At 37.1% G+C, this 23,579-nt stretch overlaps 1 protein-coding gene across 1 annotated transcript in view; it reads left to right on the forward strand.

Annotated features, from left to right (window-relative positions):
• Window positions 1-23,579, forward strand: part of LOC143910845 (uncharacterized) — a 51,321-nt gene that overhangs the window by 19,897 nt on the left and 7,845 nt on the right. The window contains exon 10 of the mRNA XM_077429442.1: window positions 19,255-19,340. Coding sequence (XP_077285568.1) covers window positions 19,255-19,340 — 86 coding nt within the window. The remainder of the gene's footprint in view (window positions 1-19,254; window positions 19,341-23,579) is intronic.

Below are 23,579 nucleotides of genomic sequence, written 5' to 3' on the forward strand. Positions count from 1 at the left end.
TGGCGGTTCGAGACGATCGCGTCTCTCAGGTTATTCGCCTTTTCCGACACTTGGCACCGCTGCCAGTTGCGTTTTTCGGGGTCTCGTAGTATAATCGTAAATTGCCCCCCTCCCTCTCGTTTTTATGCTCGGCGAGCACACTTTTCCCTTGCCTCTTCTCTTCGCTGGGTTTTCTGCGCGGAAGGTGAGGGGGGGGGGGGGTTCAAATGAAAATGACGATGCTCGCTGTGTTTTCAACCGGGCTTCAGAGGCGTGGTGTTTTTGGCAAAGTTGGTCTAAAATCGAGCTACTCCCTTTTGAAGTAAAACTTCCCTGCGGCCGGTAGGGAATTGCTTAGTTGGTGAGACCAATATCATGAAGAGTTGCAACACTGAAGCTAAAGTGGGCAATGGGGAAGACACTCTGTCGTTCCACCTATCTCTCCTATTGCGTAAGTTTTGCTTATATAGTATGATTTTAATAACTCAATAATATGTTTGCATATTGTCTCAATACTGATTGTTGTAGATCTTGAAATTCGACGATCATTAAGAATCTAGATTTAGGATTTTCTTATTGCCAAGTTAATTGAAATGAGATACCTATGTATGTGTGTCTCGTAGCCAAATCGATGATGATACATTCTCTTTGGTTTGATTGATCCGCGACTTAATCCTCTAATAAAGGTCGGAGATTTTTTCGGTGTTGTTAAGTTACGTCATAGAGAGCATCTACTCACCTTTGGTCGAATCGATTCGAAATAGTAGTAGGGCATTCACCTCTTTTTCTAAATTTCTCTGTGCCCTATCCCACATCCTTTTATCTGAAATCTTTATTTTATATCGGAAACACGTAGCCTCAATCGGTATTTAGGATTTTCACTCTATTGAATAAATGCTTTAAAGTTGTTTTTGTGTGCGATAACCGTATTCTATAACGCTTTTTAAACCAAAATACTCCTCCATAGCAAAAATGTTTATTTATAGAAAAATAATTATTAAAACTATTTCTATGCGATGTTACATTAATTATATTAATATTTATAAATATGTGTATTTCGACGGCAAGCAGTTCTGAGATCGGAAATTTAGGATTGTTAATAGTTTATTGGAAAGCATAAAGTATTTATTTTATGTTAATATGTCCATTTTTTACAAAAAACATACATTTAGTTAAAAAAACTCATAATATGTATGTATGTACTTGCAAATCGAAATTTACATAGCTCGCAGACGAAGAAAATGGCGAATGTTGTCTTCTAGTGGGTAGTGTGTAGTGATATTTAAGGTGTACGTATGTCTTATAAATTCATACATATGTCAACTAAAATTAGCCCAGTCCACCCAGTATATTCATATAACTATGAAAGTCATCTTATAGATGGTTAAATTGTAGGTAGGTATACGCTTTTACACCATCGATCCATATTTCAATGGCGATGCTTCTTGTATAATATCGTATCCAATCCATTGACGCATCCACTCCCCACTCCAATATTTGGACAAATGGCATATCTTAAAACTTACATCTCACTCATTTATACACTACATAGATAAATAAATCTCGACAAATGGTAAATTTTCTTAAATTGCATAACAAGGCAACCTTACATGAGATTGTTTTAGACGAACTGCTGGCAAGAATCCGATGTAATTGTTATTTTTATTATTATTTTATTTTACAGAAAATAGTTTTTCTAGACACTTACTTACCTTGAATTTTACATATAGAGTTCACGTATGAATTGTAAATATATGTATCTATTTTTAGAACAAATACTGCGACTTGAAACGTGCTCCCATTTCCTTTCAAATTATAGAATCAATATTATAAAAGCAACTGAATCTGTCGTGTTATTATTTCCTTGGATAAGAATTAAAATATTACAAAAACGAAATCATAATAGGCATAGTAAGTGAAGTTATTTTATATTCCTCTGCTGTCTGTTTACATTGTTCTGATATTCTGTAACTATGTCTATTTTTATTCATTTTATCGTATGTATAAATAAATCTATTTAGGAGTCATTTCTCATATGAAATGCATTATACTGATTGACTGTATGTACATGTGTACACAAAGCTGATGAATACCACCAATAGGAATGTTATATTTAACGTGAATACGTTATCCTATTTATATAAAATGGTTTAAATTTATATATTGTAATAAAACTGTCAAAGAAATTGCACAAAATCAAAGAAAAATAGTTTTTGAATTTTTAATATATGTAACTATCAAATCAAAAGTATCAGCTGTTAAAAATATTTAGGTATTTACAAAGGCTAATTTGCACATATTCATATTTCCTATTTTATCTCCACGCTTGTTTTTTACGTCTTTGATTTTATTTGTAACAAGTAATATTTCCCTACCCTGTTACAGTATGTGTTTGTAATAAATAGGTTAACAGGGTTTTTCCCTTGCGTTTTTACATTATAGATTTTATAAAATGTGTTAGGTATTCCCCACGCGGGAAATTTAGATCGATTGTAAATTGCCGACATGAAGAAATATGAGGAAAATTTATATTTCACTCTGTAAAATAAGAAAAGAACGAAGAATTTTCGAAAAATACTTTTTGTACAATGCGACTTCTGCACATATGTATCCATTATTGCGCATGTCTAGCCTCTTTAGACGACGTACTTTACTTCATAGGACACGTTTTTAAATTTCAAACATCGATGTGATTTGAATTCGACTTCGCTCTATGGTATATATTTACATTTATAATAGGTAGTTTCAAAAGGAGGAATATGTATTTTGAAATGCTAGTCTGAATCCAGGTATGCCTAACATGTATCCGTTCGCTTACTTCTGCATCATGTTTGCTTCATATCTAGAGAAATAAGCAAAGGCACGGATGTTACCAATGATTTTACATACATATACATATATTACACATATTTACTGCCAATAAATAATGTTGAGATTGAAAAATGTATTTTTCAAATTCAACTTTTTCTCATTCTGTGTCTTCCTTTCGTGTGGTTTTATATTGAGTATACTCGTAATTTTTGTTTGTATTCATACTTATCTAAGCATTGAAATGACCTGTGAGATCACTGTAACCTAATTATGAAAAAAATGTTATATGAAATGAGGCAGGATGGTATCCACTTGTCAAATCGCACAATCATCCTGAAAGTCTTCTTATTTTGATCAATTAACTTAAGAACTATTTATTTTATATTGTTAAGGCATTATTAATCCTCTTTAAAAATGTCGTTGAAAAATCGATATATAATTTTTACTTTATGTATGTACGTAGTAACAATAGTTTTATTTTTATAAATATGTCATAAACAGGAAGACGTTCGGACGAAGCTTTTCGCACAGAAAATGGTTCACTATTGTCAACCATGCTTTTTTGCTCTCTTGCTTTGTTAACTAACGGAGAGGTCTATTGTTATTGAAAGAACACCAAGCCAACGCCGAAGTCTGCTCATAGACGTCGTTTAAATATGAGTATTTTTTCTGGATTCAATACATTCCACATACATATAAGAAGGTTTCATTTGTGTCAACTTAACGTCATTTTGCAATTAAATCAACTGTTATTTTAATATTACCACATCTATTGGAAAAGTTATTGCGATGGTCATGCTAGACTTTATTTCCATTCATATTTAAAGGTGATAAGAAACTGCAAATTTTATGAAACTCATTAAAGTCAGTAAACTTTTTGTTAAACCGTTCCCTCTTCTTGTTTTGAAAATATGTAGGTCGTATTATTATCCTTTCTCTTAATTAAGAATGTTCTTATTTCAGGAAATAGCTCTCGAAACCTAACAAAAACTTGAACTTTGTTCAACCACGTTACGTTGTGAACAAGCAAATCTTTGAGATGTGTCTCAACTTCTTCCAAAAGAATTTTAAATTTTCTTCGAAGCGCTCTATATGTATTGGAATTAATTTTTTTTAATATGGAAATCATTATTATTTTCGAAATTCACAATCATAATTAAGATCGACCAAATGTTGCTTCGCGATCGACTTGTTGGAAACCCTTGCTCTAGTTCAATGACGGCACTACACTGATGCATGTGTACGGGTTTTAGATTTTGGAATGAAATTGAAATAAAAAAATATATTCTTTTTCGCATTTAACGTTCGTCATCGGGCTCCCAAGGAATGCCCTTGAATCGTCCTTAGCTCTAGTACAAATCCTCTCCGCTGCCACCAGCCAGCCCACCATATCACACTTGCTGCCACCACTTTCTTAATACGCATATCCCACACGAGGCCATCAATTGGCCACAGCAAACTACATACATACATATACCAGCCGGCTTTAAAGAAAGACGCCGAAGCCGGAAGGGGGTACGAACTGAAGAGGAGGGGAGGGGGGAGGGGGGAAAGAGCCTCGAAAGGGGGGTCGACGAGGTGAAGGGGGTGGCGGGTGAATAATCAGGGTTGGGCAAGTAAGGAGGGGCGGGCGTGTGCGTGCGGTGTTTATTCGGGTGTCCGCATTGTGCGGTTGTCCCGGCGGCGAGATCAATACGGTCCGCCGTCGGCAATCTTATTAGCGCGCGATAACCCACATGGCGGCCATTTTACACAAGTGCAGCTGCAACCGAGGGACGGGGGACGACGGTGGTGCACCACTGACTCCCGCGACCACGCACACCCGAACGCGATCGTTACCCCTCCCCGACCGAATGTACCGACCCGACGAGGACGGATGCCCCTTCCAATCAATCCCCGATGCAGCTTTATTCTAGGATTCGGATTATGCATTTAAAATGGGGAACGTTTGCAAGTGCAGCGATAGGTGCGGCGCGCGCGCCGGGGGACCGCCTTGACCGCCGCAGCCTCCAGACACGGGTCGATTGCACGCTGACAATCACACGCGTGCGATTTTGCGCACAAACTCTTACCTCTCGACCTTCTGCAATTGATTTTTTATATCGCGACACTCGCTGCCACTTGCTAAAATCGTATCGAGCGATTTTCGCGTTCGAGCGTGTCCGTCAACGCCGCCGTATTCCCAAGTGGAAGGAGTCGCGCTCTCGGTGCACCGTGTTGCATATGCATCTTTATGTATGTATGTATGTATGTATGTGTGGTGTGATTGACTTGAATGATTTGTCACGGTAGGTAAATATAGGTCATATAGCGTGTGTCATATAGGACTTCCGGTTTGTGTGCATAATAGGGTATGCAAATTTCTTATTTCCAGTAGAGAAAAGTCAGATGTCGTCCAAGTAACAAAAAAGCTTTATCAGGCTTCAAACGTATACGAAGGAGCTATGCACTAAAATTTGTCAGTAGATGTCGATTATCAGGACATTATCCGGCAAACCGGTATCGTTAACCATTTAGTACATACATAGAGAGCCGACGAGAGGGGGGGGGGGGGTATGCCGGGGTAAAGTTCCAGGGCCAGAACTACTCGAGGGGCTCCGTATCGGGACTTACAACTGATATTGATTTTTTATTTTATTCTACATAAAAATATATGTATTTATTTATGGTTTTTCGATCCACGTATTCTTTTTGACCATGTGAAATCGTACCTGTTGCAAAATACTTTCTTATTTAATTATGATATTTTAAAAAATAGCAACCGATGTATAGGTGTTTTGCTAATAGTTCTGAAAGATTTTTCGCACATTAAAGATATATCTATAAGATCTTTTTTTAGTTTGATATAGGGCCCAAATTTTTTCCCGGGGCCCGAGATTCCTCTCGGCGGCCTTGCATACATATATTGAAACTGTGACGATTTCTTTACTAAAAAAATTTATGCACGAAAATCATTTTTATTTTGTATTATATATATTCAGGGCTATGGAGTCGGTTCAAAATTTAACGACTCCGACTTTTTGTTATGATTCGACTCGGATTCCAACTTGAATGATTTTAGTAAGATCTACTTTACTTGCCAACGTTTAAAATTGTTAGTAATGAAAATAAAAGCGATCTTCAAAGGTATAAATAAAAAATAAGTTCATTCATAGTGTATGTGTATGAATTTCAAAAAACAAACAAATCAATTTAATAAAAATTAACGAAAATCGAAAAGTGTGAGCCGGAGGAATCAATTGGTTTTGGTCCACAACACATCAAAATACGTGAAATTCGACGATTTTATTTATAATGTTAATTTAAAATCACAAATAAATTGCTAAATTTCAATTTATTAGTGTATTTACTTCATTAAAGTTGGAGACTACTTGACACACTGCAATAAAAAAAATAGTAAAAAGTGGAGTCAAAGTCGATTGATTTTTTACGACTGACTCCACTTAAAATGCTCCGATTCCACAGCCCTGATTATATTATACAGCTTGTTATTTTCTTGTCAAAATTTTACCTCGGACCGTCGGGATTTTCTTGTGTTTTGATTCCAGTCTGGGTTTGCAAAGCTTTGATGTAAATTTCATTTGAACTGACACGTGCTAAATAATTATTTTTTTACACTTGCAGAGGCTTTGAAATCATATCGATTCTCGATTGATATAATTTTGAAAGTTTACCAGAATCTCATCTTTGCCACGTTTTTAAAACGAATCTAAATATTTTTCGCTGTCAGATTCGGTTTTAGGATACGTCGTGTATTCTATTGTCCTCGATAAATCCATACATGCATACGTACGCAGTGCATGTTTCTAGATGTCGTTAACCCTTTCGCTAGATTTCGTTGTTCGCTATTTATATAGCGCATGCGAGGGTGTGCTGAGAGAGTTCGCAGGGGTGTTTTCAAAAGTTGGCCGGTTAAAAAAGATCACACCGTGAAATGTTACCAGATTTAACTTTCACGATTCAGGACGAACAAGCTGCAGAGGGCCAAGAGGAAACGGGAAAAATCCATGTTGCGGAGACGTTGGGGAATCCCTGCGGTATGCCATGACAAAAACGGGACCACCCGGGATACCTGGGCTTAGCCAGTGGGAGAGTGGCGTTGGAATATCTAGATGGTGTGTCCCTCGCAGGGCCAGGGGGTTGGTGTTGGTGTGGTTGCAGGCAGCTTGCTCGTCAGGTTAATTGCGCCGCCGCAGAGTGGCGCGCACCCCGTTGCATGCCGCTCCGTAAATATTTGAGTCGTCGCCCACGCCACCCACCCATCTAACCACCCACCCACCCAGCCAACAATCCTCGGCTGAAATCGATACTGGGGCCGCCCGCGCCCCGCCTGACACACACGACCGCCACCCACTTTCACACGCGCTCTCCTTCAAGCCGCCCTTAACATCCACAGATCCTGCCATTGTGACTCCGTGGTCTGGCTTTGTGTCCGACCACCGGTGCCCTATGATCCGGTCGCTCCGGACCGTAGACGGTATGAGAAAAATATCTTCTCTTAGATGCTGTTTATGTCTATGCTAGTCGTTAAGATTATGGATTCATCGCAATCGTTTAGTTCAGCGCTTTTACACAATGTGGCATGCGATCGATTTGACCCAAGTAGGCAAAACACATATCTACGGAGATTTTCGCTGCTTCAGCTTAGCAATTTGTAATGACTTAGTAACGAACACAACCGACGAACTTACTATTTATATGTTGCTAGCTCTCGAAAACCGTTTGTAACGTTGGACCGTTCCAAACGTTTGAAACGTTAAAATGCGTTGTAGATATGTTAATAAATCGTAAACCGTATGGAACGTTAAAAAATTAGACGGTACATGTTTTCCTAAATCAAATGAAATTTTATTTTTAACTAGTGTGTTTACCTGGCTTCGCTCGGTATATTAACCACTTAAACATGGCCAATCCAAAAGCAAACATTTTATTAAATTTATTTGAATAGTTTTATTTTATTTAAATATATTTGAATATTCATTTGTTTTTCTACGAACCAACAATAGTTACATACAAGCAGTGATTTAGTGCTAAATAAAAAAAATCGGTTGTGACCAACCCATGACTTTATCTATGTATTTGAGGAATATAAGAAAGTCACAAAACAAAATTCTATATTGAACCGTACAGACACATTCACACATACCGTCAGCATTATGAAATACTACAAAATTTTTGACCTTTCTGAGAGGAAAAAATCCCACTTTCGGTTTATTAAATTTAGTTTTTTTTATTTTCATCACATTGATACAAGAATTATACTTTCGAACAAGAGTAAACTACCACTTTCGGTTGAGAGATGCTTACCAAATTTTATACATGTTATTACTAGAGGTAGGATAGTCACAGTGCTATTCATTGTTCGGCAAACCTTTAACAATGCATTTACAACCTTTGAACAATACACGGCCCCCTCAGGCTCCGGTGACTAGTTATTACGCTTAAACTTCTAGATATGAAATTTCAGTTCAATAAACCAAAAGGTTTCTGAGAAAAACCTAAAAAACCTCGATTCTCTAGAGTAAAAGTACTACTTCCGGTTCAGATAAAAATATAGGGTTATAAAGATTATTATTTCTATGACATGTGTAAAAATTTCAATTGAATTCTAAAACTTAAAAAAAGGGGATACCTATAAGGGGAGGTAACATTTCCGGTAAACTTAAAAATTTGAAAACAATTTACGACGTGTCAATAAGAATTTCAGTAACCAATACTATGTTTCAGTTCGATAGGACTAACTAGATCACGAAACGTGATCAGTAATCGATTCTGAGATTAGAATCAGTCAAAATCTCGAGTTCGAATTTTCGCATGATCACAAAACTTCATCTATTGTTACTACGTACGTACATAGATAAAGTAAAAAGAACCAGGGCGGTTTAATTTTTATGACCCCCCCCCCCCACTTTTTTCATTACTTAAAAAACATATATCCTAATATTAGTAGTTCAAATATTTATGAAAAAAATCAAATGCTTATTAACAAATATTCTTCTTGAAATTATGATGTTTATTATATTTTATAAAAACTTCCTTCCATACATCCTCTTCAACATCTTTGATTTTTCAAATCTGTGTGTGTCAACAGCAACATTTGCTTTTAGAATATTTACTACATTTTTTGAAGACTATTCCAAACTTTAACCACTCTTGAAAAGATGGAATATCTGATCAATTTATTCGATTTTAAGATGGAGTGTTTTCATTGAACGTTATGAGTTTTGACATAGGACAGTGATGATGATTGTTTATTATTTTAAAGACTAAGTCGCCTCTTATTCTTCTCATCTCAAGTGTTATTAAATTTAGCCAAAATCTTTTTTTAAATTTTACTCATAAAACAATTTTCATATCAAACAAAGTGCCAGGGTGGCGACCTGGCCCGACTACACCACTGCATACAAGTCTCTTTCGAAATTATATTTAGATAAATGAAATGAAATATCAACGTACTCATTGATATGTCGACGGGTTGTTTCGGAAAACGAATTGATATATGCATTAAAATAAATGTATATGTATGAATATAATAACAATAACAAACAACAACAATTGTCGGAATCACAACTGAAAAAGGAATCGGGAATCGAAATCGAAATCGTCTTCATAGAAATTAGAAATGGATTTTTTCGATTGTCACGAATTTTCGAACGAACGAAAACGTCCAAACTTACTGAGGGCGAAAACACAGTGGTATGGGACGAATCCAATTCGTGTGTACTTGCACGTGCAGAAAGCACATGTTTGGGAGGTCGCACGTGTATGCATATCCATATCCGTATGACAAGTTTCTCCTACATTTCTTCAAATATGGGATTCACCCTTATCGATCACTGTCAAGCAAGGATAAAATATCACTGAAAACACTCAAGGGGGTGATTTTTGGAACTGTGTACCATGTATATGGGCTAGTGTTGCTGCGTTTTTTTTCGCATGTTTAAAAGTATTTAAAAATAAAACACTTATCACGTACCATTCAGTGTGTTTATATATATGTATACATAGACATATATGGACAATCTTTTATATACACAAATTTGCGAGAAATACATTTTTACAAAGTATGTACATAGGTAGCTTGTTTATAAGATTCTGCAACAAATTGGAGATGCTACTCGATTTTGCGATAAACTGGGGAGGGATACCGATTTATTGGATCTTTCAAAGCTATTAACTAGATAAATCGGAAAATTTTAGCAGAACACGGTCGATCTGTGTTTTATTAATCACCAAGATCTTGCCAACATTGTATTTGGCCGGGAGTTGAACCCACGACCACTCTACTAGTAAACAATAGCTCTTCCAATTGAGCTACGCCTTGGCTATTTGTTCTGAATATTCGGTTCTGTCGAATAAAGCTACCTTAAAGTAATTTTTGTTAAGTTACACGATAACTTTATATTCGAATTGTTTTTATCAAAATCTACATACATATGTATATACAAAAACGGTGCACGCTATCGTTGATGTAAAACCCTGGTTTAGTTAACATAGCACGTAACCAAATTTCTTACGATTTGTTTTATAGTTGCCGGTGAATTTTTCATACTAAATCCTGTCAAAATTTATTAATTTAATGTTACTTTGAAATAGTTTGATAGTTGATTTAAAAATGTATAAATCCTCCGAATTTTCCAAATAAATTTAAAACCAATAGAAATCAAGTACAATTTGTTGTTGGGATTGGAGGCTTCTGGTTGCACATTAAACAATTTGCTAAATATTGCAACTTGAACACTAGTGAACGGTGTGTACACACAAGTTAAACACAGATTTGCATGCTACGGATGCTCAATTTGATAGCTCATCAAATTTTCAGCAATGATAACATTGTACAAAGGAAACTTGTCATCAAAAATGATAAGTTAGCTGTAACTTAAAACCTCGATAAAGCTAAATTGTCAAGCAAAACTTATTAGAGTAGCCCCCACCTGATCAAGACTCTTTGCATGTGCAAAATGTAATTAGTTCGATAGATAGTCACGATAGTTTTGTTCTGGTGAACACGCAAACTAAATGCGTTTTAGGTAATCTAAATAATCATTCCTGGAAATAATGATATAGCTAAATTTAATCACAACGTTAGACTCGGTCGTTGAAATTAGTGCGACTTGTGAGAAAGTTCTATTTGAGACAAAATTGTGTCTGTGTAACTTCGAGATTTTTTTTATGAATTGTATATATGTAGTATAGAAATAATTTTGAAACGAAATTGATATTTTTAGTGAAAGTATCGAAACTTTTTGTTTAATTTTTTTTTATTATTGAACTGTGCATTTAATTTTGGTTACACTCACGAAATATTCATTAATTTTCCGTTATTACTATGTATGTATTTTTTTCTAGTTTTATTCTCAATTTATTTGAGAATACTTTTGAATCTATATATACAAAATCAATGTTTTCTCTCTGTCACGTATGCGTTCCTTTACCATTCAACCGATTGCGATGAAACTTACATGAGTTATTGTGTGCATGCCCGCGATGGTTTCTGTAAAAAAAATCGGCCAAAAACGGGAATGGGAACGGGAAACCGCCGCCTGCGTTTTTCCGATAAATTATCATTAGTGTAATTTAATTAAGTAGTAATTTGAAACTGAAACATTCACTTATTGAAACACATCGGGAACGAGAACGGGAATTGAATTCGTTATTGTGGCATTGCAACGCATGCCGAGTTCAGCTAGTAGTAAATATAATATGAATCTGATTAGGTCGTGTGAAGACTTTCCTTTTACGTATATACTCGTATATGTATATATTTCCTTTTAAAAATACGCGTATATTATACAATTGTATACGAAACATTCGTACGTAGAGATAAATGTGCAAGCAATTATAGTGAAGCATATGCACTCACATCAACAAACTCTTATCAAACATAATGTTTATTTTCGCAAAGGTTAAAAATCTTAAACACTTTTTTCTATTTTGTTGAACTTGCCCCTCCCGCACTGCCACGTCAGAACAATTCGTCCGACGCTCATCCGATGTAAACGAGCTTTCTCTATCTTTAGTTTCGATTCAAATTACGGTGTGGTTTAATGGCTGTGCAGCGACGTAAATACATCGTCAATATGTAACACAGCATGTAAACATTCACACGCAGGCAGAACGTCTGCTTGGCTTTACACGGCCGAAAAATCATTTAAGAGTGGTGGATCATCGAAAATTCAAACCCACCGATATTGGAGACGCGTGCATTACACACGTGCATACACGTTGGTTATGTTCCATGGCGAGACGGTTGCACATCCGAGTTCAATTGAAACGATGCGCTCTCCCGGAGCCCGCAGGAAGCAACGCCCCTCGCCACATTCCACTCCTCTCCTCCACATACAGATACAGATACACTCCTCACAATACTTACTGGCACGTATATGGCCACCATCGCCTCCTACTCATCTAATTAATTCAATTTATGTGCCGGTCGCGACCGACGAACGAATGCTTCAAATTTTACATAATTTTACATGGCGATGGAAAATTGTCCGTTTTCGATTATTTGTTGTTGTTGTCCTTCTGTTTGTTTGCCGCAATATAAAGTTAATCGTGTACGGTTAAGGTGAGCTTATTGTAAACTTGCGGCCATTAAATTTCCCGCTGTGTCACTGACCTGAAGTGCTCGTTGCGGCACTAAGCGCATTCTTAGAATGCATATCGAAAGTATGTACGCATCGTTTTAACGATTTTATATCGTGTACCAGTTGAAACATCTGTTTACGATGCTAATTTTAATCCCTGCTCTCGTAGGTTTTTCATATTTTCGTACGTGTGTCAATCATTTCAATAAACCAGATCAATTAATCTCTTCCTCATATTTGTATTTAATTGGTTGTAATTGTAATGAGAATCTCCGCTAGTGGTTTGAATATATCACTATCATTTTTAAATAAAATAGGATATATGTAGTATGAAAAAGAAAAAGCTATAGGCGTTTAAACAATTAAAATCTGACAAAGCGAAAGGAAAGGAAAATAAATACGGCAACTTAACGTTAGACGTCAAGATGGTCAAATTTCATTTCTCAAAAAAGCATTTTTTAAACTTGTCTATTACAATTATTTTTCACCATTGTACTGGCGGATCTGATTTGAATATATATTGTTGACATCAAAAAAAAATCGGATGTGACCAACATATAAGAAGTATAAAAAACAAAATTCGATATACATACACGTTGGCACATACCGGTTATGAGAGCATTTTCAATACAAATTAAGTGCAAATGTAGGGAAACTTACACAACACAACATTTCTACTTCCGGTTGTCGGATTTTGTTCAAAATTTTTTTATTTCTTAAAATCACTAAATATTATAAACATAAAATATTAAGAAGATAATGAATTAATAAAATAATGAACTTTTGTTTTAAAAAAAATTACTACTTCCGGTTGACGAATCTTAAACAAAACCTTATCAACTTAGCATATAAAAATATGCAATATGCATAGCAAACACGTTGGCATATAAAAAATACAAATATAAAATTTCAGCTTGATACGTTCAGTAGTGTGGAAAATACCATTTTTGACCTTTCGAAGAGGAAAAAATCCCACTTCCGATTTATTAAACTCAATGATTTTTTTTTTATCACATTGACACAAGTATTATACTTGAATTTTCTCGTGAAGAGCACACATATTTAATCAGTCGAAAAAAACAGTGGAAGAAAAATCGAACAAAAGTAAACTGTCACCACAATTTTGGGACAACGGGTTTCCAAATAATTTTTTAAAATTTTTTTTTGAATATATATATATACACACTCTACATATATATTTGTATAATTTTTGACAATAATTATATGAATTTTTAGATTAAATAACGGGTTTCCAGAAACCCATGGAAACCAATGGGGTGACACCACTGGGTTGAAGGGTGATTAATTTATGTGTATTATGTTTAATTAGCAATGAATATTTCGAAATATATACTACATAACCGTCTATTACGTAGTTTAGAATTATTTCCATCTTTTTAATAATCAATAAAATGATACATTGCCTATTATTATTTGCTTGTATAATACAGTTTGTGCAATGCATATTTGAATCGTGCGATCGAATATATGTATGCATTTCATTGATATGAACAGCCATTGCACTCTATGGAAAAGTACTGATCGATGCACCAATTGTGAGGCATTTAAACCCTAATTTTCTAGTTCAGGAAGGGGGGGTCAATTTCTAAAAACGTTTAATTTAACGTTGTCGGGATTTGGAGTGTTGAATAGAATGACCCAAATGTCGTTTTTTTGTTATGTCGGCTTTTGAATTAAACTTGTTCTCGGCACCGAATAGAGTTTGATCTGAAATGTAACATGAGTAAGTGGAGAGTAAGCTCGTCCGTTTGCGCTGGGCCATCTCCGGTGTTGTTCCGTTCGGCCATTTTTCTTATTGCGGGCGGTTTCCGGTTCCAGGCTTCCCGGCTCGGCCCTCAACTCCCGGATCAATATGTGATTCAAATAATGCGGTGCGTCGCCTCTCGGCGGGCACATCCGCGCCCAATGCACCCGTTGCACCGCCGCGCAAGATGCACTCCTCCCCCTCGTCTCATCTCACCTCACCTCACCTCGCCTCGCCTCGCCTCGCCTCGCCTACCTCCCACCCCAGCTCGACACCATTGCATCTCTCCGAGAATACCGTGCACTTGAATTGCGGGAAAATCTCGCTATCCTTACAAACCGGTTATTGTCTCTCGATACGCGGTGCATCTTACGTTTAACCCGATATTTGACCTGACTTTTCTACATTTTTTTCTCGTCTCAGTATCAACGATGTTTCTACCATACATAATTACGAGTATGTAGCTGGGTCGTTCAATAAAAATATCTTTGCGTTTAGAAATTTCGTGTCAAGGCTTACATGTCACTCTGGACAAATTTCCGTGATTCAACATGTAAGTTTATTTTAAATATAAATTTTACATTTTAAAATTTGAATGATATCTAAAACATTTACCTATCTCGAAATTTCAATGCCGCGTAACATTGTTTTTATCTCTTTATTATTATCAGAGACATATATTTACGAGCTTAACATGTGAATATTGCTTTTAAAGTATTACATATATCATGCATCATTTGATAGAAAATTCAATTATTATATGCATAAAAAATCTTGTTGCATAAAATTTGAATTCAATTATGTCGTTTGTTTGAGGTAAAAGGCCTTCAAAATCTGCAAAAAATTGGTTGATAGTAAACACAGCTACAATTTCACACGTTTTATACAAATAGAGTCTAGTGAAACATCTTTTCAGGTCTGTAAACTATTTGGATTCCAACATAGCGTTCGTGAAATCTAAACTGAACGAGGAATTCAGACAAACTATAATTGGATGTATATTATACTGAATCTCAATCAACCGACTAATACAATTTAATACACATTTATTCACGAAATTGAAGATAACAATGTGTATACTAAGCACAAGATAAGAACTTCCCCTGCCTATATAAACTTGTTTTTGCTTTTGCTTATATTACATGTAGATACATATACTTTCAAGTCTCTCAAGACTAAAATATATCTTTGATATTTGTGTATGTACATATCTAGTAAAAACAACTTGCTACTTACTGTTGCTTCGCTTATGGAAATACTTTTCGTAAAAGGAATTTCTCGCAACCGCGTATTCATAAAGAACAGCTTTACGTTCAAATGTCCTCGATTTCAATTCATTATTCTCTTTTTTGCTTTATTTGTTATTAAACAATATTGGAGAAATATATTGTATGTAAAGATTGATTTGTAGCACAAAAAATCTTGTTGAACACTATTTTTTTTTAACAGTGGTTCGCTAATAGGGATGCATTTGCCACTTTTACCTTATATGACATACATACAAATTGCAAATATTATGTCATCCTAGTACTCTACATCTCTTTTCATTAATGCATAAGCACATCATCGAAGGATACGTCAATGTCAATGGTTTTTTCGGCTATTTTTGGCCAAATTGGAATGGAAGAGGTCCCAAATTCAATATGCTTTTGAGGCTTTATGGCTACTGTGAATTTCGTAGAAAACTTTTTCTTATCTCTTGCATTCAGCACTGTTGGAACGTGTAGTGTAATTCGCCATTGCCCTAATAGACATCTGCCTTATAGTGATTATAAGTCACTTTTGGTTTCCTAATTTTATCTCGCTCTGTAGTTATTTGGATGCTTTCCATTTTCCGTTTTATCTTCTGAAGAAAACGAATATGTTTTATTAGTATGTAATTAGGAAGTGAAATAAAATAATTCTTAATCTATTGATATTTTGTATCTGCAAATGCATAATGCGTTAAACAAATTCCTCAGTTCATGAACGGTGCAAGCCAAATGCCTTTTTTTATTCATGTAATTTGTCAGTTGAAAGTATTTTTATAAAAATAAATTAAAATTTCACTTTGACATTTCGACAGACGAATATCACATTTATCTTTATTTTTATTTATTTATTTTTAGAAAATTTACTGTTATAAATAATAATAAAATATAATTATTTAAAAGATGTATTAAAATTTTTTAATATACATAGATAAGAAAAAAGTTTTAGATATGAATAAAAATAACAAAAAAATAGAAGATGTAATAATAATATTAATAACAGTAGTTTTTTATTGTTTTATTAATCGTTATATTAAAAAACGTATCAATTGTAGAATACATTATTATTGAAATGAAATTTAATTATCGTAAAAAATTATTATTATAAAAATCCGTCTTTTTACTAAATATTTTTACATACATATGTAGGTTTTCATGGGAGCAATAGTCAAATATCGAAAAGTTACTAAAAATCATATACTACATACACTTATCAATATCTATCATAAATTAATAAACGTTGAAAAGGTTTCAAATAAACTCTATTCCACATATTATATGCGAAAATTCTTAATGGTTTTTCTTAAAATAATTATGTTCTTTTATCAATTTTGTAATTTAATAAACTGCTAATTTTCCCAATACAACAAAATAAATTATGAAAAATTATATTTTATGCGTGGTTGTTATTTAAACTTTTAATTTTTCTAAAAATAAATAAACAATTGAGAAATGAAAATACACATATTATACTTTTATAGTTGAAGAATTAGAAAATTATAACATCAAGCTTTATTCAATCTTGCTCTCGGAGTCATCTGCCCCCTCCCGCAATGCCACTGGCCTAGACAGATTTTTTACATAATAAAATGTAGTTTTTGGTTTAGTTCCAAAAACCCACGGGAGGCACACTGTCTGTCGGTCAATTCATGAATTGTGCAAATTCGTGAGTGTAACCCATACATAGATAAAGTAAAAATATGTCTTGTAGCTAGGGCTGCCAGGCGTCCCGGTATTCCGGGTCTGTCCCGGTTTCAAGCCTCTCGTCCCGGCTTCCCGAAGGGACCTTTCGGGTCAGCCAAATGTCCCGGTTTTCGATAGCTACTTATTGACCTTTCATTGTTCAGAAATACCGATCCCCGCAGTTTTGAACTGCAAAAAAATTCACGAATCTCAAAAAAGCAAGAAAAGCGAGATTGAGAAATTAATTTTTTTTTCAATCTTTGGCAATATATAATTAATTTCATTTAACATTAAAATAACTAAATAATCTGGAAAAAAAGGAAATACTAGTTTATAAAAGGAAGGGACTTAACCCTTTGAGTGCTGACGTCTTTTCTAGAGGTAGGATAGTCACAGTGCTATCCATTGTTCGGCAAACCTTTAACAATGCATTTACAACCTTTGAACAATACACGGCCCCCTCAGGCTCCGGTGACTAGTCTTTTCTGTTGAAAGCCCGCCACGCTGAAAATTTCGCCAACATTTCCAACTAGAATTATTTAGAAATCCAATTGAAAGCAGGTATAAAAACTGTAGCTAATCCAAATCCGAAGATTTCGAGTTTTGTGAATGTGTGTTTAGACTCTAATATATCTTGCAACAATATAAAATAAACAAAAAAGTCTATTAATGAATGTATTTTTCCAAAACTAGTTACATCTTCTTCATTGTGACTGGTCAAATGTAATGCTCACAATCTAAACGCCAAGGCATAATCTAAAATACTTAGCAGCTCGGGATTTCCATCGGGAAATTCTGCTATGGTTATACATTCAGAAATTCCGATGTAAACCAGTCTTTATAAACGTTAACAAATGAATGACACGGATTGCACGACCCATGTTTAATGCTACCTGGAAAGGCTTAGCGGTTAGTATTCTTGTTTACTTTGTACATGCTCAAAATACAACGCTTATCGACGTTTTTCAGGCCCATGGGCTTGTTGGCAAAACGCCGATCGACGTTGGTCAGAATTCAAAGGGTTAAATGTAATTTGTTAAGTTTGCTCTTTTTACAAAGTTTTTATATCATTCTTGTAATATTTGTGCTTGGGGGGGGGGGAGAATACAATTAAAATGTCCCGGCTTGGATATCAATAAATCTGGCAGTTGTACTCGTAGCCGAATAGCATATAGGGAGCAGCTGAGCCGGTCGTCGATAAGTATACGCACGCATTACCAACTGTCACTGCGCTGCAAAAGAAGCCATATAATAGAGCAGTCGGATGCGAGACGAGAGTGTCGGTTGTTAGTAGTGTAGTGAGTCGGTGTTGTGGTACGGTTTGTTGCGTTGCGTCGCGTTGCAGTGCAGCCACGCAATACGTGTTGTGTTCGCCAGAAGTTAAATATTTTGACGTGTGGCGGCGCGCGGACAGGTGCGCGGCTCGAGCGTTTGTTTACAGTCGGCGCGCGACCGCCGCTCCGACTCCACGTGCGAGCCGCTCTTCGCGCTCCCGATGCGGGACGCGAGCGGAGGCCCGCGGCCCCCCACGGGAGCCCGAACTCCGGAAACGGGAACGGGAACGACGACGACGACAACGACGCCTCGAGCGATGCAACCCGGCGACATTGGCGCCCGCTGACTCCCCACACCCCACACACCACACACACCACACACCACTCTGCTACCGGCTACCGGCTACTCCACACTCCGCACTTCACACACCCGCACTCACACACACACAGGCTGCCGATCAATCGCGAGCCGCGACCGCGGCGACCGCCCGCCCGCGCGCGACCCACCATGACTATTGTAAAAGGTGAGTTCCGTTCCGTTCAATCCTAGTCACTAGTCACTAGCATCGGCACTCGGTGATGTAAGTGCAGAGTGCGGTTATCGCGCCGACGCGGCAACGTTGTTTCTCGCCAATTATTCATTTCGTCCGCCATGGTAGTTTCGGCGAAAGTGCGTGCGCTCGGCCTCCCACCCGCCGACTCGCACACGTGATCGCATGTGTAATCTGACGTCGAACCCCCCCCCCCCCCACCCCCACCCCACCCTCTCACCCCAGATCGCCCGCCCGCCTCTCATTACTCTGCTCCCTAGCTCGAACGATGACATTATTGTGTACGTGGTAAAATAATTATTAGTTGTGTTGAAATTGTAACCAGCGTGACAAATATGTGTGGTGGTGTTGCAGGCGCTGGCGTCAAGATGGAGCACTTCCCGGCGGCGCTCGACCCCCGCAAGCAGGAGCTGCTGGAGGCGCGGTTCCGAGGTGCCAAGGTCAGACCGCGCGCGCACTCTTGTACTCTACCCTACTCTACTCCACACTCCACTCTCCACTCCACACGAGTCCACACACCGCTTTTTTTTACCTGTGTGCATTTGTTTTACGTGGATTTTACGCGGACCGTGACCGCGCGCCGTCTCTTTGCCACCGGTTCTGGAATGCCGGCGCCGCTCTTTGCTCTCGTCTCGGACGCGCACGCATTTATATTTAGAGCCCCACATACTCCCATGTGTGTTTGTGTGCAATACGATATTCGACACCCCTCGCGCGCACTCACCCGCCTCTACTAAATATGTCAATGGAAATTTCCGCTCATTTTGCGCTACGTGTACACCCATCCACCTCGATGACCTTTTTTTCGCTTTTAATCGCAGATCGACTCCTTTATATGTGCTGTATTAATTGTTTTTCAATATACATATATGTATATATATATTTTTTTTGTAAGCTTGAATGGGACGATTAGCGCTGTGTGCGCCGGCGTATTTATAGCCGTGCGCTCGAAATATCTCGATGACCAATGAGTCAACGGCGTGTTGATATTGTTTATTCGAAGCGTTAGAGGGATAATGGCATTACATCAGATAATAATGTACATATGTATTTATATTGTATATTTATTGTTATCGGTAATCACACTTTACGATGATATTGTATCGCGTTTTCTTCCACCACAGCGCGGCACTATCTTATCACTCGCTCGTATATTTTTGATTTAAGTGAGATGTGTGTATATTATTTGTAACATTTTTTTTATTTAAAATTCATTTTATAAGCGCGATGACCGAATTCTGTCCGACCTTGTTCGTTTGGTATGCTAGGGAGAAGTCAGTTATGTTCAATGTAGACTTTTTCAATTTTTAAGTTTGCACGATTCAATGCTTATTTGTTAACTAGAAATGAACAATATTATTGAAACATTTTTGTATTTACACTTACATCTAATATATAATTTCGAAAGAGATTTTGTATGTAACTATGTAAGGTTTGAGTGGGAGCAAGCATCAAAAATAAATCAAAGTTTCTATTGACGACGATATCGAAAAAAAATATATATATTCAAATATATATATTTTTTTATTCAAATAAATTTAATAAAAAAAACAAATTAATGTTTACTATTAGATTGTTTTGCCATGTTTAAGCTGTTTATATTACAAATATCATTAAAAAACCACTAGTTGAAAATAATTTACAAAACCGATTATACATGTTTATGATATATCAAAATAATAATATAAAATTGTAGAATTCTACAATATAAGATAACAATTCATTTACTGAATCATCAAACCGACTCGTATAATTCGGAATGGTTGGATCAACACCGTCAATACTTGCGCTTGGTATATGTAGAATAAATTCGAACGTAGAAAAAATGTAAAGTGAGACATGTATAATGGATGCAGTGTGTCGAAGAGAGCACATTTGAACCGTGTGACAGCAGCGAGTACGCTGGCGGCTTATCGATAAACTGGAACGGGCATGAAATGAGCGAGTTGGTTGGTTTGTCTGTCTGTTGGTCGGTCGGTCTGTTGGTTGGTTGGTTGGTCGGTCGGTCGTGTCTGGGGAGTGCGATGGGGTCGCGGGCGCAGTCGTGGCCGGCCGGCAACGGCGCAGCCCGCGGCATCGGGAGAAGAGAAGAGAAGAGAAGAGAGCCTAGCGGAGAGTCAGAGTCGGAGTCGTAGTCAGAGTCGCAGTGACACTCGGAGACGCGATGAGAGCGCGAGACGCGACTCGGAGTCGGCGAGCGCTCCGCGTGCCGTCCCGCGGCGCAATGCCGTGCGCCCGCCAGCTGACGGGCCGATGTCCGCGCGAGTGGCATTGCAAGGTCCACACACACTCGCACGCTCCACACTCCACACAACTCCATACCACTCCACTCCGCACCACTCCATACGCTCAGACATACAACTCCACACCTCATTGATTTTCACCGCGATCTCATGCCATACCACCGCACCGCACCGTCTCTCGACACATCGTGTCCGATGCGCTCACTAAACGCTATTTTATATTTAGATATGTATAAACATATCCGTATGTATGTATGTAATATTCTCGACGAATGGCCGTTCTCTTGTATGTATGTATGTACATATGAGCATTAAATATTCAAGGTCGTTTCCGCGTTCGTTTATGATTTTTTCGTTTGTCGCAGAGTTGATACGAATTAAATGCGCCGTCGTTGATTGTTTCAAGTTTCGGATTTAATATAAAACTTTTGAGTTCTCTATTTTTAGAGGATGCCAGAAATAGTTCGTTTTTGGTGAATAATACGTGCCGCCCTTAGGCAAAGATAAAAATGCCGCCCCCTCTAGAAATTCGATGCAAACAAACTTTTTTTTTTCATTATTGTACGATCATTTCAAAATTCATTTTTATATCGTAAATTTGTTTCAAAACACATCTTGAAATGTGTTTTTGAAACGCATACCTGCTCTATATCATGGGTTCCCAATCTATGACCCTCAAATGGGGTCGCGAAAGATTTCTTTTGTGGGATCACAAAGTGAATCGTTGAATAATGGCTATAGTTTAATTTTCATTTTTACTCCATGTTTAGATGTTTAAATAATAGTTTATATATATTTTATACATTAAAAATATCTCACTTGGATTTCATAAAAAGAGGTTGTCAATCGGAAAAAGTTTGGAACTCGTATTCTATATCGAATATACTTTTCGTATGTTTTCAACATTTTTTTACAATTATACAAACAAAATGCAATTATTTCTATTTACAATTACAGTTATTTCTGATACATTTTTTTATCATTCTTTTTGCCGTTCTTCGGCGCCGCCTTACTTGCCTACGCTTACGAGACGCTCCTGTTCATTATAACAGTAATATTTTATAGAACGTTAGTGTGGAAGGAAAATCATTCCTCGTTATTAGTCCATTTATTTTTTCATTGTACACATCGCATTCAATTAATTAACGCGTTGACTTCAATTTTTGAATCGATGACATACTCTTACCAATTAGTAACAAAACATCGTCCAACTTAAAAATACGATCAAAATGTGCCAACATGTAAATATGTAAACATATTGTTTTTGTCGCGTCGGCTGCGACTGCGAGATAATAATTATTGTTTTACACACATACATCAGTAGACTCGATAGTCAAAATTCAATTGAAGAACAACGAAAACAAACTACGAGTTTCTCCGACCTCTTCGTTTGTGCCTCTAGGCGTCCGCGAAAAACCTGTTCAAATAAAATAAACGCGAATCTTCGTTTGTTATTGGGTAATTTTTATAACACGCTATAATCGTATTATAGTTTCGCGATACTTGGCGCAACATTTTACATACATACATATTTGATCAAGTGATTTCACTGTGTGATCAGTCGGTTATCAAGAGATGGATATATGTACATGTACGTGCGAAACGGACGTAAAATGCATTGTTGGAACATGTAATCGGATTTATCTCGGACGCCGAATCGAGCGTGAATCGGGGGTCGGGACTCGGGACTCGGATGTCACCGACGAGTGTCGAGATTTTGGAGTGCGGCGCTCCCAGCGGGGCGTGCCGCCATTTTGTCAGTCAATTGTGTCTGAGAAGAGTCGCGGGCTGCGAACCGCGAACCGCGAACTGCGGAACTACACGGCCGGTCACCGAGACAGTGGCCCCACACACAATCGATACGCGCACACACACCTAGCTCACCATTCATATTTCTCCCATCGTCGCCCCTCACACTCTTTTCTGTCTCGAGTCCTTTCGTTCGTCGTCGCGTTTTCTCCACTGTTATTCTACAAATGCACCATTTTATGCTATCGCCCACTTTTTTTTGTTTTCTTTTTGTACTCGACGGCTTTTCAAATTGGGTACTTTTAATCGAGTCGAGCGGCATGTTTAATCGTCGTCTTCGCGCTTACTTTTTTTGCTCGCCGTGTGTTGCGGAGTGTTTTGATAGCGCGCTCATCACAAGTGTCTACACGCTGCCAGTTCTCTGGTCGAGTAGCGCAAAGTTTGAAAACTCGACCTAGTTTATAATTTTGTCGAATCGGTTGAGTTTTATTATTCAGTGTTTGACTAAACGATTTACTGTTTCTAGACGTGATTTTTTTTAGTTAGGATTTATTTCCTTATTTTACTGTAAATTCATTTCAAGTTTTATTGATAAGTAAATGTTTGAAACATGTAGAAGTTAGAACTTTTTTGAGATATTTGGTAGCTCTTTTCATGTAAAACTAATATATAATTTCGAAAGAGACT

Source organism: Arctopsyche grandis, chromosome 4 (assembly GCF_051622035.1).
Source record: "Arctopsyche grandis isolate Sample6627 chromosome 4, ASM5162203v2, whole genome shotgun sequence".
Classification (NCBI taxonomy): domain Eukaryota; kingdom Metazoa; phylum Arthropoda; class Insecta; order Trichoptera; family Hydropsychidae; genus Arctopsyche; species Arctopsyche grandis.